The sequence below is a fragment of the Arvicanthis niloticus genome, chromosome 8 (genome assembly GCF_011762505.2).
Source record: "Arvicanthis niloticus isolate mArvNil1 chromosome 8, mArvNil1.pat.X, whole genome shotgun sequence".
Classification (NCBI taxonomy): domain Eukaryota; kingdom Metazoa; phylum Chordata; class Mammalia; order Rodentia; family Muridae; genus Arvicanthis; species Arvicanthis niloticus.
Window position 1 is genome coordinate 16,361,839 of NC_047665.1, and position 14,642 is coordinate 16,376,480.

The 14,642-nt window shown below is 45.4% G+C and overlaps 1 protein-coding gene across 7 annotated transcripts in view; it reads right to left on the reverse strand.

Moving 5' to 3' along the window:
• Kdm1b (lysine demethylase 1B) overlaps positions 1-14,642 on the reverse strand; it is a 72,995-nt gene that overhangs the window by 25,790 nt on the left and 32,563 nt on the right. For 4 of the 7 annotated variants that reach the window (XM_034511078.2, XM_076939085.1, XM_076939084.1 and 1 more), the window contains exons 1-6: positions 14,483-14,619; positions 10,236-10,341; positions 9,139-9,266; positions 7,669-7,758; positions 6,419-6,530; positions 4,458-4,574 (exon numbers count right to left, since the gene is read on the reverse strand). In XM_034511078.2, coding sequence (XP_034366969.1) covers positions 4,458-4,574; positions 6,419-6,530; positions 7,669-7,758; positions 9,139-9,266; positions 10,236-10,322 — 534 coding nt within the window. In that variant the 5' untranslated portion in view covers positions 10,323-10,341; positions 14,483-14,619. Of the gene's footprint in view, positions 1-4,457; positions 4,575-6,418; positions 6,531-7,668; positions 7,759-9,138; positions 9,267-10,235; positions 10,342-14,482; positions 14,620-14,642 lie in introns of those variants that run through there. The other 3 variants (XM_076939082.1, XM_076939083.1, XM_076939081.1) reach the window with 1 other exon arrangement.

Below are 14,642 nucleotides of genomic sequence, written 5' to 3' on the forward strand. Positions count from 1 at the left end.
TTCCCCCATGAAAACAAAGGGCTGTACACGTGGCAGAGAGGGCACAGAGGCCTGGCATTATCTCGCAGAGCTAAAGCTGTGTCTCAGATAAACATACCCAGTAATTTTCGCCTTGGAGTACTTCCTAGAGTCCCCTGTTACATGTCTACCAAGCAATGGACTACAAGAAAGTCCAAAGGCTGGGAAACAGTTCATGAAACAGTTTGCCTAGTATGCAAGAGGCTGTGGGTTCAATCCCTAGCACCGTGCCAAGGAGGGCTCAAAGGAGAAAAGAGTTCAAGCCAAGGACTGTGGCACCTGTAATCGCAGTACTTTGTGGGGTGAGGCAGAAGGATGGACAAGGATACAGTACAAGCTTGTAGTGCACAGTGAGTTCAAAGCTATCCTGGATGATTCAGACTCCAAAGGCAGTTTGAGCTACACAGCAAAACTGAGTCTCAAGAGACAGAAAAAGCAGATGCAACAACACAATTCAGTGTATACATTTCTGAAGTTCAAGGAAGTTTTGTTTGTGATAGGACAAAGCTAAATACAAGCCAAGAGAACAGGTAAGTTGACATGTACCGTGACAAACAATGCCATGTTACCCAGCAGTGAAAGAACAGATGACAACATGCCACAGCACAGGTGGAACTTACCAGCAGTTCTGAAATATCACACCGCATGATTCCATTTATGTGAGTAAAAAAAAAAAAAAGAAAAAAAAAAAAGAAAAAGAAAAGAAAACAAAAAAGAAAAAAAAAAAAAGCAATGCCAAATCCCTAATACTATAAGCTAGAAAAGTAGGCAGGCAATTTACCCTGGGAAGCAAGGTTGGCAGCTGTGATTGACAGGGTCACCAGGGCATCTGCCAAGTATTCCATTTCTATATTGGAAGCCAGAAAAACAGGTACTTGTGAAAATTCATTGGCCTGGGCATTTTGATTTGTGCAGTTTCTGATTCAATACAAAAATACTGCCTAACAGAAGGCTGGGAGAACACACACCCGGTAGCTCTGATTCCAAACAGAGTTTCCAGAGAAAACTCTTACACCGTGCTTTTTAATAAGAGACTTGGGCACGCTGGGCTGCAACACTCCAGGAAACTCAACAGAAACAGCCACGATTTGGAAATGAACTTCCTCTCTCCTGGAACAGGGAAGTGGGTGCAGTGCAGCAGACTTTCAGATGCTCCTCGGCAAGATTGAGCCAGGGCTTTAGCATCAAAGCCTCAACATTGACTGAAGAAAGTCAGAGGATGTAGAGAACAAGCTGGTGCCGCAGACATGTTGTTCTCACTGGCTGCAACAGACCCTAGGTGCCTTCCCAGGCCCTGCTCCCACAAGTGCATCCACACAGTTTGACAAGGCCTTGCCCACACTCTTTCCTAGGCCCTTGTACTTTCTCCTTTTCTACCATTCAGAGAGACCTCTACCTGGAAGGTGAAGCTAAGAATCAATCATGGTTTTCAAACTCACCAAGTCAATTTTAAGTGTTCTCATAAGATGTATGTGTGTATATACAGACACACAAGTACCGTAATGAAATCAACCTAAATTAGCTATTCCAGAATGTATACATATTCTAAAATCTGCCTGTCAATTTAAATTAATCAGCCTGGGCTACATAGTGAAACCCTGTTCAGAACAATAACATGCTTGAAAATTGTTGGCAGGTGTCAAGGATTCCCATAACCTCAGTACTCAAGAGAGTAAAGCAGCAGATCATCCCAAGCTCAAAGCCAGCCTATCTCAAAATTGCTAGTATTCTTCCTGGTACAGGACTCACTAAGAAAATGGAAAGGCTAAATACAGACTTGGAAAATACTAAAGATGTATGCATATCTAGATGATGTAAAGAATCCTTACAAATCAGGAAGGGATTTCTTGAACTAACAAGCACAGCAGAGAAACAACATAAGAGACCACAGCTAGTTCTGAGAACACAGACAACCAGGATCAGGCAGTTCCTTCAGAATCAAACCTAGTTCTGCCTCACGCCATAAGGCTACTCCTTCCTGCTCGCCCGCACAGATGAGCACAAGACACCGGCAGCCTCATCACTAGTTCCACTCACACAGCCAACACTTGCAACACAACTGTCCTTCCACACACTAGTGTGGAGACAAGCCACGGCATGCACACAGCTGATGCAACACTGAGAAGCATCAATACCAAGCACGCTAGGCTTGCTGCCTGGCACTGAGGCCGGAGGACAACAAGCTGATGGTCGGTCTGGAGTATAGAGTGAGTTCAAAGGTCAACCTGGGCAGCTTAAGGAGACTCCACCTCGAGAAGAACAAAGTAGAAGGAGGGCAGATAATTCAGCTGTGGTTCAGTGCTTGACAAGCGCTCGAGAGGCCCTAGGATCAGTGTCCAATACGGCAAGGAATTCAGTCAAACAAGAAGCCCCATCTATCCACACAACACTGATAGCTTGTCTGTCTGTTTCTAATGTATTTAATACAGTGAAAGAGACTAAACGCTGAAAGAACACCCAAGACTGATCCCAGTTTTATGAAGTTTAAGAGAAAACTAACCTGTGGGGCTAGACTCAGAACAGCTGCCTCTGGAGATGGGGAGGAAGGGAAATAAAGCATGCAGCACATAAGAATACTGTGGCTTAGATTGGTATTCTGACTGAGCACTGTAGACCCCGTGTTCCACACACAGAATTACAGTATATAGACATCTTTCAGAAATGAAAATGATACAGTTCTCTTCTGTTAAAAATAGCCCCAATATGCTGAGGGGTTAGGACTGAGCTTCATGGTACAGTGATTCCCTAGACTGTGCAAAGCTGTAGGTTCAATCCCCAGCACCTAACAGTGTTGGGACAGTTCTTAAAGACACAGCCTAATGTATTCATGTTTCCCAGGCTGGCCTCTTAACTTTCTTTGTAGGGAAGACTGGCCTTGAAGTCCTAATCCTCCTGCCTCTACCTCCCAAGTGCTGGAACTACAGATATTAACCACCAAGCCCAGCTGAGCCATTTTTTTTTTTTAAATTGAAAGAAGCAGTTTGTAGCCTCTTACAAAACCCTTAAAAATTGAGCCTGCCATATCAAATCTATGTTTAAAGTTGTATAAGATGAATGGCCCATTAAGACTATATTCCCCACCCCAGCCCCAGCCCTGCTCTAGAAATGCTAATGTTCATACCCAGGGCTCCGTGCATGCTGGCAAGCACTACCACTGAGCCATATTCTCCAGCCCCCAGGAGTTTACTTCTGAAGACAGGCAGGGAAAAGATGGCTCCGAAGGATTTTCTTTATTTAGATGTGTGTATATTTATAAATACATATAATCTGTTCTCAAGTTCTAAGGTTACAGTCATGTAACACTTATATATAATATACTTATGTAAACGTTTGAAATCTGACTTGTAAATATTTATATCCTTTGTCATTTCTCATCACAAAAGAACACTAGGCAAGCACTCTATCACGGAACCCTCCCCATGCTCTTTTCATACAGTAAGGTTGGTCACTTTGACCTTACACACACACTGGAGGGAGGGGGTATTTTTCCCTTTATAGAAGATCAAACTCAGGGCCACTCAAATGCTAAGCAAATGCTGACACTGAGCTATATCCCCAGCCCAATAACATATGCATTTTGAGCCCTACATTTAAAAAAAAACTTTGATCATAAACCTCACACTTATTGTTTAGAATGTATGTGTTTAAACCAACAGAGCCTTTGCTGGCAACAACTTTGTGTCTAACAATACCACCAACGTCTGAAAGCACTGAAAATGGTATATTTTACAATCTGCCATCACTCCTCAATAAGACAAAAAAAATATTTTGATTCTAGGAGCTTATACCTAATAAAGATTTTTAATATTCAAAGTATGTGACATTTGGGTAGTAGTGATATTTTCAAACACTAACTGCCAAATTTCAGAACAGGCACATTATATCAGCTACAGTTGATTCCTAACTGCCAATCGGCCATTCACCCTGTCCCTTCTTGCTGCATAGTTCTGCTTTGTCTGGCGCCGTGACACACAGGGTACCACCGGGTGATGAAGCAGTCTCTTCCTTTGTCCTCGTGCAGTCTAGCATAGTTGTGCAATTCTGTTCTAGCCAATGACACAAGCAGAACTCTAACAAGCAAGCTGTCACCCAGTCAAAGAGGAACAGACTCAGCCACTACTGTCTCTCCCTTTGCACTCTCCTCTCCTCCACTTTAGATTCAGACACAGTGACTGGTCATAATGGCATCCTCCTTATCACTTGAGGATAGAAGATAAAGATGGACTGGGCAAGAGACTGTTCTTGGGTAGCAACCCCAGTAACCCATTACCAACCTGCCCAGAGTAAAAGAAGCCCTTACTCAGTTAACCCATTGTTGTTGACTTCTGTTTACATATGACACAACCCTATACAATTACACACAAAATGACAAAGACATGCTACTGTTACAAACAGAGTGATGTATAATGTAACTCAAAAGGCCACCACAGAAAGCATACCTTGGTAACAGTATTTGGCTTCATGCCACAGCGGTAAGTCCTTGCCATGTGTGGAGTAAGCTGGATTTCCTTGGTAAGCTGCCTCCACTTCCCACACTCAGGTTTTGTGCACTGAACCTACATGAGAAACAAGGGCGAGCTCAATACAGACCGCCTAAGCCTGAGCTCCCCCATCTCCACGTGATCTGTCTCCACTTGATCTGACCCATGGTTTTTGATCCTAGGAATTGAGCCCGGGGTGCTGTGCATGGTATAAAATTGCTCTAGGACTCAGTTCCATCCAAGCCCCTTGGCTAACCTTCTAACAACTGCAGCCTTTCTCTTCTCTCCCGTGCTTCATCACACCCTTTCTGATGCCATCAAGGTAATTTCTGATCCAATGCCAGCTCAGGCAAGAGAATAATGACAGAAAGTTTGAAACTCTTGTCAGAAAGATTTTCCAGTTCAACTGGAGGTAATAATGAGTTAACTGTAGAGATTATTACTCAGGAAATCTGTACATGACATGTAAATTGTGGTGCCTAGGTCACCGAAAGGATGGAAATATTCTCATATTCGAATCAAGTCTGGTAATGAAGTTCTCCAGACTGTACCCGGGCTAATTTTTCAGTCTGACAAACACCACAGTATGTGCCTAGAGGTATATAACTTTTAATGGCTATCTCTGCAAGCTCCTTACATTATTCCAAAACAGAAAATGCTACATATCTGCATGTAGACAAATGACATCAGATCTGGCTTTGCACACAACCCAGAAATGAAAATGAGAAGTCTAAAACAGTGAAACTCTTCTCTGAAAGCACAGAGGTGGGGCTTCATGACTCAGATTTGGTAGAGTTCCTAGCAAGGACTGAAGACATAAAGAAAATATAAATAAATTGAGGTGTATCAGAACTAAATGATCTATACAAAGGCAAAACTGCAGGAAAAAAAAAATCTGCCAATCACAGAGCCAATAGGGGTTTTATATCCAGAATGGGTCTTACAAGAAGAAAAACAGCTCAACTTGAAATTGGGCAGAGTTGCATATTTGCAATAGGCCCAACAACATAACACTGAGGAAATACAGTTTGTATTTCCACAATGAGCTGCCTGTTCACACCCACCCACACAGGGGCATTACTAACTACAAACAACAGTTGGTAAAGATGAAGGCAGGAGGGTCAGGAGTTCAAAGTCACCCTTAACTACTTAGCAAGTTTAAGACCAGTCTGCTATACATGAGACCCATCTCAAAAAAGGCAAAAATAGTGGGACGTGGTGGTGCACACCCTTGGTCCCAGCACTGGGGAGGCAGAGAGAAGCAGGTGGATCGACCGAGTTTGAGGACAGCCTTGTCTACTCATGCTACATAGTGAGACTTCTGTCTCAAACAACAAAAAGCCAAAACCAAAACAGAATCTGTGATGGTGTAGAGAAACCTGATCTCCCACACTTCAGTGGAAAATGATGAAATGGCTCTGGGAAGAGTGTGGAGGCTCCAGGAGTTAAATCCCAGCCTTTCAGGAACACAACAGGTACAAGGGCTCTGGGGCAACTATGCAAGCCCTGACTGAAAATCAGAAGTAGGAGAGGGGCTGGGGCCGTGCATTAGTTCAGCACGTGGCCTAGCAAGCTCAGGACCATCAAAGACTAACCATCCACAGAAATGCCATATGGCCCATCCCTAGGATAGATCCCTGCAGAACTGTAAACTGGTCTCTACTTGTACCTCTGTTCATACTAACTGAAGGATGAGACAACCCAAGTGACCATAAAAAAAGATGGGTATCTGTGAGGGCCAGATGGCAGTGTGTGACATCCCTTTCCTCCCTAGGCTATACTAGGCAAAGATTTCGGCAAATTTTAGAAGCATTTGCTCTAACAAGCCCAGAAACAACCCAAGAAAAGATCTGCTACAAAGCAGCAGCATCCCCACCGCCCAGGATTTTACTGCTCTGGGTAGCAGTGGGCCTCCTTACCCAGTAGGGCAGCTGCTGGTCTGCCATGAACGCCTTGGGGCTCGGCTCCGTCTTGCCATTGCTGGTCCATACTCTTTTCCATGCAGTATATTTGTCATATCCGTCTTTGTGGCTGAAAAAACATTAAAAAAAAAAAAAAAAAAGGCAATCTATAGAGATTAATCTATAGAGATTAGATGGATGGATCTCATCCATCCCCCCTGTCCGTCTCTAATAATCTAATCAGGTTTTCACACTACAACTTGGGTTGGTCAAGTTTACAAAAAAGATTTTGCTATTCTTAAGCTCAGGGAGGGAGGTTAAGATGCCACACTCACAACAGGCTAGCATGAGGAGCGTGCGCTGGACCATGTTAGCTCTACAACAAATAAAGGCAGAGCCCTAGGTGATGAAAACTTTCTAATGTCCACGGTAAATCCTACAGCAACCGTTAATATTTTATCAGGGGATAAAATAATAAATACTCTATTGAAATTGGAAGAAAGGATGAGTGAACAATACAGAAAGCCACTAGTAAAAAGCAGAGCAAGGCCTGGTGGCACCAGTTTATAATCCCAGCTGCTCAGGGTAGAGGTGCAAGCTCAAGGCCTGCCAGGCTTTAGAAAAAGCTGAACAGGATGGCGTCCCAGTGCTCTGTCGGCTCCTCCCAAGTGTCTGCACTCTATCTTGTCTGCACTATGACGATCAGCAGAACAGCCAAGCTCTCTGAAGCTTGCATATACACGACATGTGTCAGGGCAGACACATGAGCCTGCACACACATCAACTTATAGCACATTTTACTCTCAAGTTTCATCCACGTGTCTACTGTACTTTGGTTACATTCCTTTTCTCATCCATCCCCCCTGTCAGTCTCTAAGCCCCTCTAGACAGTTTTGCTTCTACGTTTCTCTCATACATATGCAATTATTTACATAAAACCAGGAACCACAACTGAGAAAGTGAATATAATAATTGACACTGTCTCAGAGTTTGTCTTAACTTGCTCAATGAGTACCTCAGCTGCACCCATTTTCTTAAAAATAACATGATTTTACTCTTTATTTCTCCCATCCAGCCCTGCTTACGAATGCCCAGCTTCAGCCATGGCGTGTAGTGCTTACAGCACTGAATTTCCAGTCACACTTCCAGTCATCACTGGCATATGGCCCAGTAACTAGGAAGGAAGCCCAGGAGGTTCCAGCTTTGTGACCATCCTCCCCAGACTTTGTCACATCCCCTCCACCATAGTTCTCAGTCAGGAAACAAACCTTCTGTAGTAGTGGTCAAAGCATTCATTGCAGAAGTGTTCCCCACAGGAAAGGTGATACCATCGGGAGGTGTAGCCATTTTTGGCACATCTGAAAAGGGCAGAAATAAGCAGTTGGCAATGGAGACTTCTGTTCTCACTCAGTTTCATGTAAGTAGCTCGTCGACTTGAGCCCATTTGCAGCATCTCCACTTCAAATAGCCAGGGGCTAACAGGGGAAGCTAGGTCAAGCTGAAAGGTCATGCAGGTTGAGAGTCACTTATCTGAAATGTCTGGAATCACAAATATTTTAGATTTCAGTTCTCCTACTGGTTTCAGAATGCTTGCACCATGCACAGTGAGACATCAGCGGGAGAGGACCCAAGTAGAAACATAAAGGGTCCTGGCACTCAAAAGTTTTAGAACTGGAGCATTTTGGACTTCTGATAACAGATATACTTACTACCTCAGGAACAGTGACCACACAGGGAGGACTTAGGTCAGCCAGGTGTAACCCAGATGGCTGCCTGGGGCACTGGAGCACAGGTGGTGATTTATGAGGCAATGGCCCCATCCTTGCTGAGCTGAGTTTGAGAGGACCCTGCGATAACATCTGATCAGCTGCAACCTCCAGAGCAGACACACAGTCTGGGAGTACTGCTGGTCAAGCAGCTCGTGACACAGCACAAGCAGATGTCACAACACCATGGCCATCTCCTCTTCAGACCCAAATGGGTTTTGTTCAAATGTAATTGAGTCATATCCCTTACTGAAGAATTTTCTATGGAATGAGAAAGTTCTAACTGTATGTACCACAGTGATCACAAATGGTGAGACTATGGTTGGTGCTGTAGGTTTTTGGGTCTGGGTTTAGTTTTGAGACAGGGACTCTTGCACCCTGGGCAGGCTTTCCAGTCTGCTGGGTAGCTGAGGAAGACCTTGGACTAAATACCAATGATCCAACCTCCATTTCCCAAATTTGGGGATTAGCAGACATGTGCCAGCATGCCCACTTTACTGAGAACTGGGATGGAACCCAGCTCTTGGTACATGCTAGGTGAGTACTGTACCAATTGAGCTACCTCCCTCAACCCTCTAACTTCTGAGACCTGCACAAGGATATGAAGAGGCGGCACACTACATGAGGTAAACGTAAAAAAACGACAAAAAAAAAAAAAAATCCATGGGTTCCTTCCAGAGCCTAAGTCTGTGAGCTCCTCCGCCCTGAACATCAAGCCCCAGGACTGGTACAAAGATGGCTGGGCATGTCTGAGGACAGTGTATGGCACAGCTGATCTGGATGTGATCTCTCTCACTAGTCTAGAAACAACCACAGAGTATGGAGGACGCTGTGGTATGTAGTGACTAAGCAGTCAGAATTCGCAGGCAGCAGTTACTGCATTTGTCTTTAAAGAGTAACACTCAGGGTGCCATTCCCACAAGCACAAGCTCACAGGCAGACACACATGGCCAAGGTAGCCCTGCCACAGACCTTTCAGAAGCACTTGCAAAGCACACAGGATACGCTGTCGTACAGCCTGCCTTTTCACATTTCCTGTACTTCTTCTCTGACGAACCATCTTCATCCTCATCTGTGATCTCTACTGCTTTCTTCTTTGCCTACGGAAGAACCCGCTGACGTCAAGATTTCACTTGGTGGGGAGGGGGCACGGCAACAGGTTCGCTGCTGAGGTCACATGTGAGTTGAAGCTCTAAATGTCATCATGTTGGTAGCATCTGGGATCAAAATACGCATGCCAGGCAAACACTCTACCAACTGAGCTACAGCCACAGCTCCAGAGGTTGCATCCTGGCAACAGGCTAGGGTTAGCCAGAACAACTACTTGTATAAACAACGGTCTTACTAGAGGATTTAGAAACAGGATCTTAATGAACTAACATCCAGATGAGCTTTTTTCAAAGGAAAATGTGACAGTCAGGACGAGTCACTCCTGGGGACTGAAGGTAAGGCTCAGCAATTAAGAGCACTTGTTGCTCTTATACAAGACCCAGGTCTGGTTCCCAGCACCCACATGACTGCCTACCACTATAATTCCAGTACCAGGAGATAAAATGCCCTCTTCTGACATCTGCAAACACTAGGCATGTATGTGGTACACATACACTTAGGCAAAACGTTCATACACATAAGATAAAAATAAATCTTTAAAAGTCACTTACAAACTAAGAATTTTTCTCTCTCTTAAAACAGTTAAGTCTTTCAGTATGGAAATTTAAAAGCTAGAGAAAAAAATCTAAAATATCAGAATGCTCAACTTTTATTAAATACTCTACTACAAACAAACCTCCCAACATCACTCAAGCAACAAACTCCTTTGAATGACATCCAAGCCAGGCATGACCTGGCCTCCGAGGCCCACTGTGGAAGCAGCCACCGCATCTGCAATTCTCCCAGCACCATTTGGTGATCCAGTCTCTTTGTCCTCCCAGCTCCTGCTGCACGCTCTACACCCTGCACCATCCTGTACCGTGCCCTCCTCCACAAACAGCAACAGCAGGACTGGGCTTGCTCTGTGCGGTTCTAACTCTCCACTCCCCATCATAACCACAAGTGAACAGAGAGACTACCTGCCGCCCGGAGCTCCTCAAAGGCAGGTTATCAGGAGAAAGCTCGAAATTGCTTCTCTTCTTTGATCTCCCTCGAGATGCTGCCATTTTTTTTTTTGTTGAAAACCTGGGTTGGGGGAACATACACCATTAAGTTATTAGCATCTGCTGATATTTCAAGCCATTGTCATGGGGGGTGCTGTTTGAATATAAAAACCCTACTCCCAAGTTGCATAATCTGATGCCTGTGTTGTCACATACAAAAAATAAGGACAAGCCAATCATGTTGGGGTATACCTATACACCTTGAACTTGGAAGGGAGAGGCAGGAGGACCAGTAGTTCCAAGGTCATCCTCAGTTGCATAAATCCAAGCCAGCCAGGTTACATGATGAGACCTTATAGTGTTCTTGCTATCCTCCCCCACCCCCTACTTATGTCTCCTGATTCCTGAATCATGAAGTCTTAGCTTATACTAAGAAGAAGTAAGTTTCATACTAACAAATACCAGGCACACTGTATATAGATTACATGAATCTGGATTCAATCAAAGCACTAATATCTTCTACTAGATAAATCTTAGGAGTTTTCAAAGTAGTCTGTTAACGGCATGGTTAGACCAGCATTAAGAACAAACATCTAGCTAGGCGTGGTCACTCATGCCTGCAATTCCAGTGGAGATTGCATGAGGGTTGGAAAGTCATAGCCAGCTTTAGCTGCATAGACAGTTCAAGGCCAGTTTGGACATGAGACACTGTCTCAGAACCAACCATCCAAAACAATCTATAAATTAGGCAATAAAACCATGAAAGATTATGAGCTATTAGAAAATAGTAAGAAAAATACTTAAGGTAACACATGAATCTGTAATTATTCGCCTTTTTCTATCATGTTTCTGTCATGTTACCACATACCAAATGAAGGATAAGTAGGCATCTATATGGATAAGTGATGTGGAAGCAAGGGAGTGGTACCACAGAAGACAGTAACCTTAGCATTACACAGTGTCAGCCTCATAACACTCAGTTCTTATTTGTAAGCTATATTCATGTCCGCAAGACCAACTTCTCACAAATTATTAACATCAAATGGAAACTCTTATATCCATGGAGTAAGAGATCATAACATTAATACTGTGAGGAGTTTTTCATTACTTAAAGACAGGATAAAGCTAACTACAAAGCCAGCATAAGCCCAGCATATTCCAAGATGCAGAGTACCTCATTTAAAGAGGTGTTTTTTACTTTATGTTTACGAACTGGGGTGGGGGCACATACCATAGCACAAGTATGGAGGTCAGAGGTCAACCTCTGGGAGGAACCAGTTCTCTCCTTCTCCCATGTGGGTTCCCAGGGATCAAACTCAGGTTATTAGGCTTGGCAGCAGAAACCCTTTACCTGTTGATCCATCTCTACGTCTCACTGGCCCACAATGGTGGGGTGAGGGCTGGGGTGGGGGGTTGCTAGGAGTTTAGTTCGATGATAACAGACAAGCTTAGTATTCATGAGACCCTAGATGAAATCCTCAACACAAAAAATTAAAATCACTCCGACGGTGCTCACTATACTAACACTATACTAATAATATTTTTAGAAATACCATCTACCTTCAATCATTGTTACCTGAAGACTTTCCAGAGCCCATCGGGACTTTTATGCTGTACTGGAAATACACACCAGGCAAGCACTCTACCACCGAACCACATCCCATGCCTTGTTTGTACTTTTAAAAGGGTGTCCAACTTAACCACTCAAGTAAATGTAATTTTCACATACATGAAAATACATAGATTTCTTTACATGTAAGACATGTATTCCACAGCCACACAATGAGCCCCGAATACAGTATGTACATGTACGTTCAAGTAGTACAGCAAAATGAAGCTCAGCGTGAGGTTCCGCAACACTGAACATAACCCAGAATCGCACGGCTCCTAAAGTCAAGCATGACTTCTAGAAGTTTCCAATCGTTACACCTTAACGGTAGAGAACAGCCATAGACACCAAGAAATGCCTAAAGAAAGAAGCACACTGTAGGAGCTACTCAATCTGACTCAAAGTTTTTATAGTGCATCATCTTTAATTATTCAATTGAGAGAGCGTAGCCTGCTTCCACTGTTAAGTGTTAAATGTAATCTGCATTTTCATCAATGCTTAGTCCTTGGGTCTTCATTAAAGCGAAGGGAAAATAATATGAGTTGCACGTTCGCAAACCAGTGTGCTTTAAAATATATTCTTAGAAATAAAGTATTAATGTAACAAGCATAACAAATGCTTCCCCACCTGCCTGGTTTTTTGTTAGCACAGGGTTTTTATTTACAGTGTAGCCCTGGCCACTCCAACTGTTGGCAATCTTCCTGCCTGTCTCAAGAATGCTGGGATTGCAGGTGGGAAACCGCACCCCCCCCCCCCCACCGCTGCTCCCTCCCACCTGGCTCTCCAGTGAAGACACCCAACCAACTAGAGTTTCGTGGTCAGTGTTTTACAAGCCTATTTCTTCCTAATTTTAAATATAGAGTTTTAGTTTTCTTTTAGTTAAAAAAAATGTTAAAAATAAATATACAAGCAAATATGTCAATATTTAGAATTATGTTTAAATAACTCCCAGGTGTTCTGAATGTAGTTTAGAAGAGTTTAAACACCAATACATAAAATTCATAAAAACAGGAGTTCAAAAGAATCGAAAATAGAGTAAAAATTTACGGAAGAGGCAACATTACTTGTAAGAACAGGGCAAACTAATAGAAACTCTGTTAATGAAAGAAACTGAAATCTCCTTGGGTCATTTAAAATAGGCAAGCTGAACACTTCATATTCCCATGATAATCTGAGTTACAGAAATATGGACCCAGTGCTATAATTTAATATTGAATACCCAACCCAACAATTCAATTCTGAATTCCCTATTGCCCTGCGTCTTTTCTCAACTGTTCCCTGTCTGGAAGACAATTATTGATGAGAATTTTCTCAGAAAGGATTTCACAATATATTTTGTAAGCATTCAAAGCATATGTGGTGGCTTTGTATTTGCAGCAGAAAGGCTGAGGCAGAAGGACTGCTTTGAGTTGGGAGGCTGAAGACTAACCAATACTTTCAAAAAATGTGCCTGTGTTAACGGGATTCCCCACATCTGGCATGCATGGTCTGTTGCTTGCTCAAGAACCTGGGCCTCTGTGGCTAGGTTCCAGATCACTCAACCCCAACTTTCTGCAGCTGGGCCTGATTCTGCCTTCTCTCACATGCCAGCTGCGCAGACTATCAGCCATATGGACCCGGACCGGGACCGGGCGGTGTGCAATCCCAAAGGCTTCCCGGGAGCCCTTCTCAGTGGACCCCGTGGCAGATGCCCAGGGTATCCACTACACCTGCGAACTTGACCGCGCCTTGCTGTCCCAGATGGGGATCGCAACCTGGGATCCCTCCTCCTGGCCGCGGGGCTCCCCACTGCCCCACATAGGAGCCCAGCGTGGGGTTTCTCCCCACCACACAGAATGGGAAGGGAAGCCTGGGCCCCTCCTACCAAGCTGCGGGGAATCTCTCACCACCCTGAGTGGGGAGGACAGTCTGGAGTACCTACCCTCCTCCTAGCCCGGGGTTCCCACGTCCCTTGTGGAAAGCACAATCTAGGGTCCCTCTTTTCAGCTAGGGGTTCCCCAGGTCCGCCAAGTGGGAGCTCAGCCTAGGGCCACTCTTCACGGTTGGTGGGGGCAGGGTGGTTCCCACGGCCCCGAGTGGGAGCCCAGAGTGGGGTCTCTCCTTTGGGCTAAGAGATATCCACAGTGGGGTAACTCCTCTACGCTCCGGGTGGGAGCAGAGAACGGGGTCCTGCCTCCATGTAGATGGGTTCCTACGGCGCTGGGTGGGATCCCAGAGTGAGGCCCCTGCTCCGGGCTGCGGGGTTCCCATAGCCCAGGGTGGAAATCCAGACTGGGATCCTCTCCACCCGGTCCGGAGCTGGTGCCGGCGCCAGAGTGCCAGGTGCAGCCGCCGCCCCAACTCACCTCCGCCCAGCCGAGGCGCAAGCAGCTCCCTGCAGGGTTCTGAGAGAGCGGCGAGTGGGAAAGCCCGCGGCCCCGCAGCCCAGCGCAGGAAGCCCCAGCTCGCACAGGGTCCCCCGCGCCACCCCTTCCGAACGCGGGACGCCGGGGAGCCCCGGGGAACGCGCGCGCCTCCTGACCGGACACAACACACAGCCGGCCGCTTTGTGCGGAGCTGTCACCCGAAACCCGCCGCCACTCCCAGACGCGACCGCGGAGCCGCCAGTCCCTACCTCAGAGCGCTGGCCAGGCGGCGAGCGCTGCCCTGGGCTGCTCCGGGTTGCACCGGACCGCCCGATCCGCACTGCCAGCTGCAGCAGCTCGGCCGCCGCCGCTTCCGCCCCTATCACGCCGTGACCCGGAGTGGGAGGAGCCCACAGGCTCAGGGAGCGG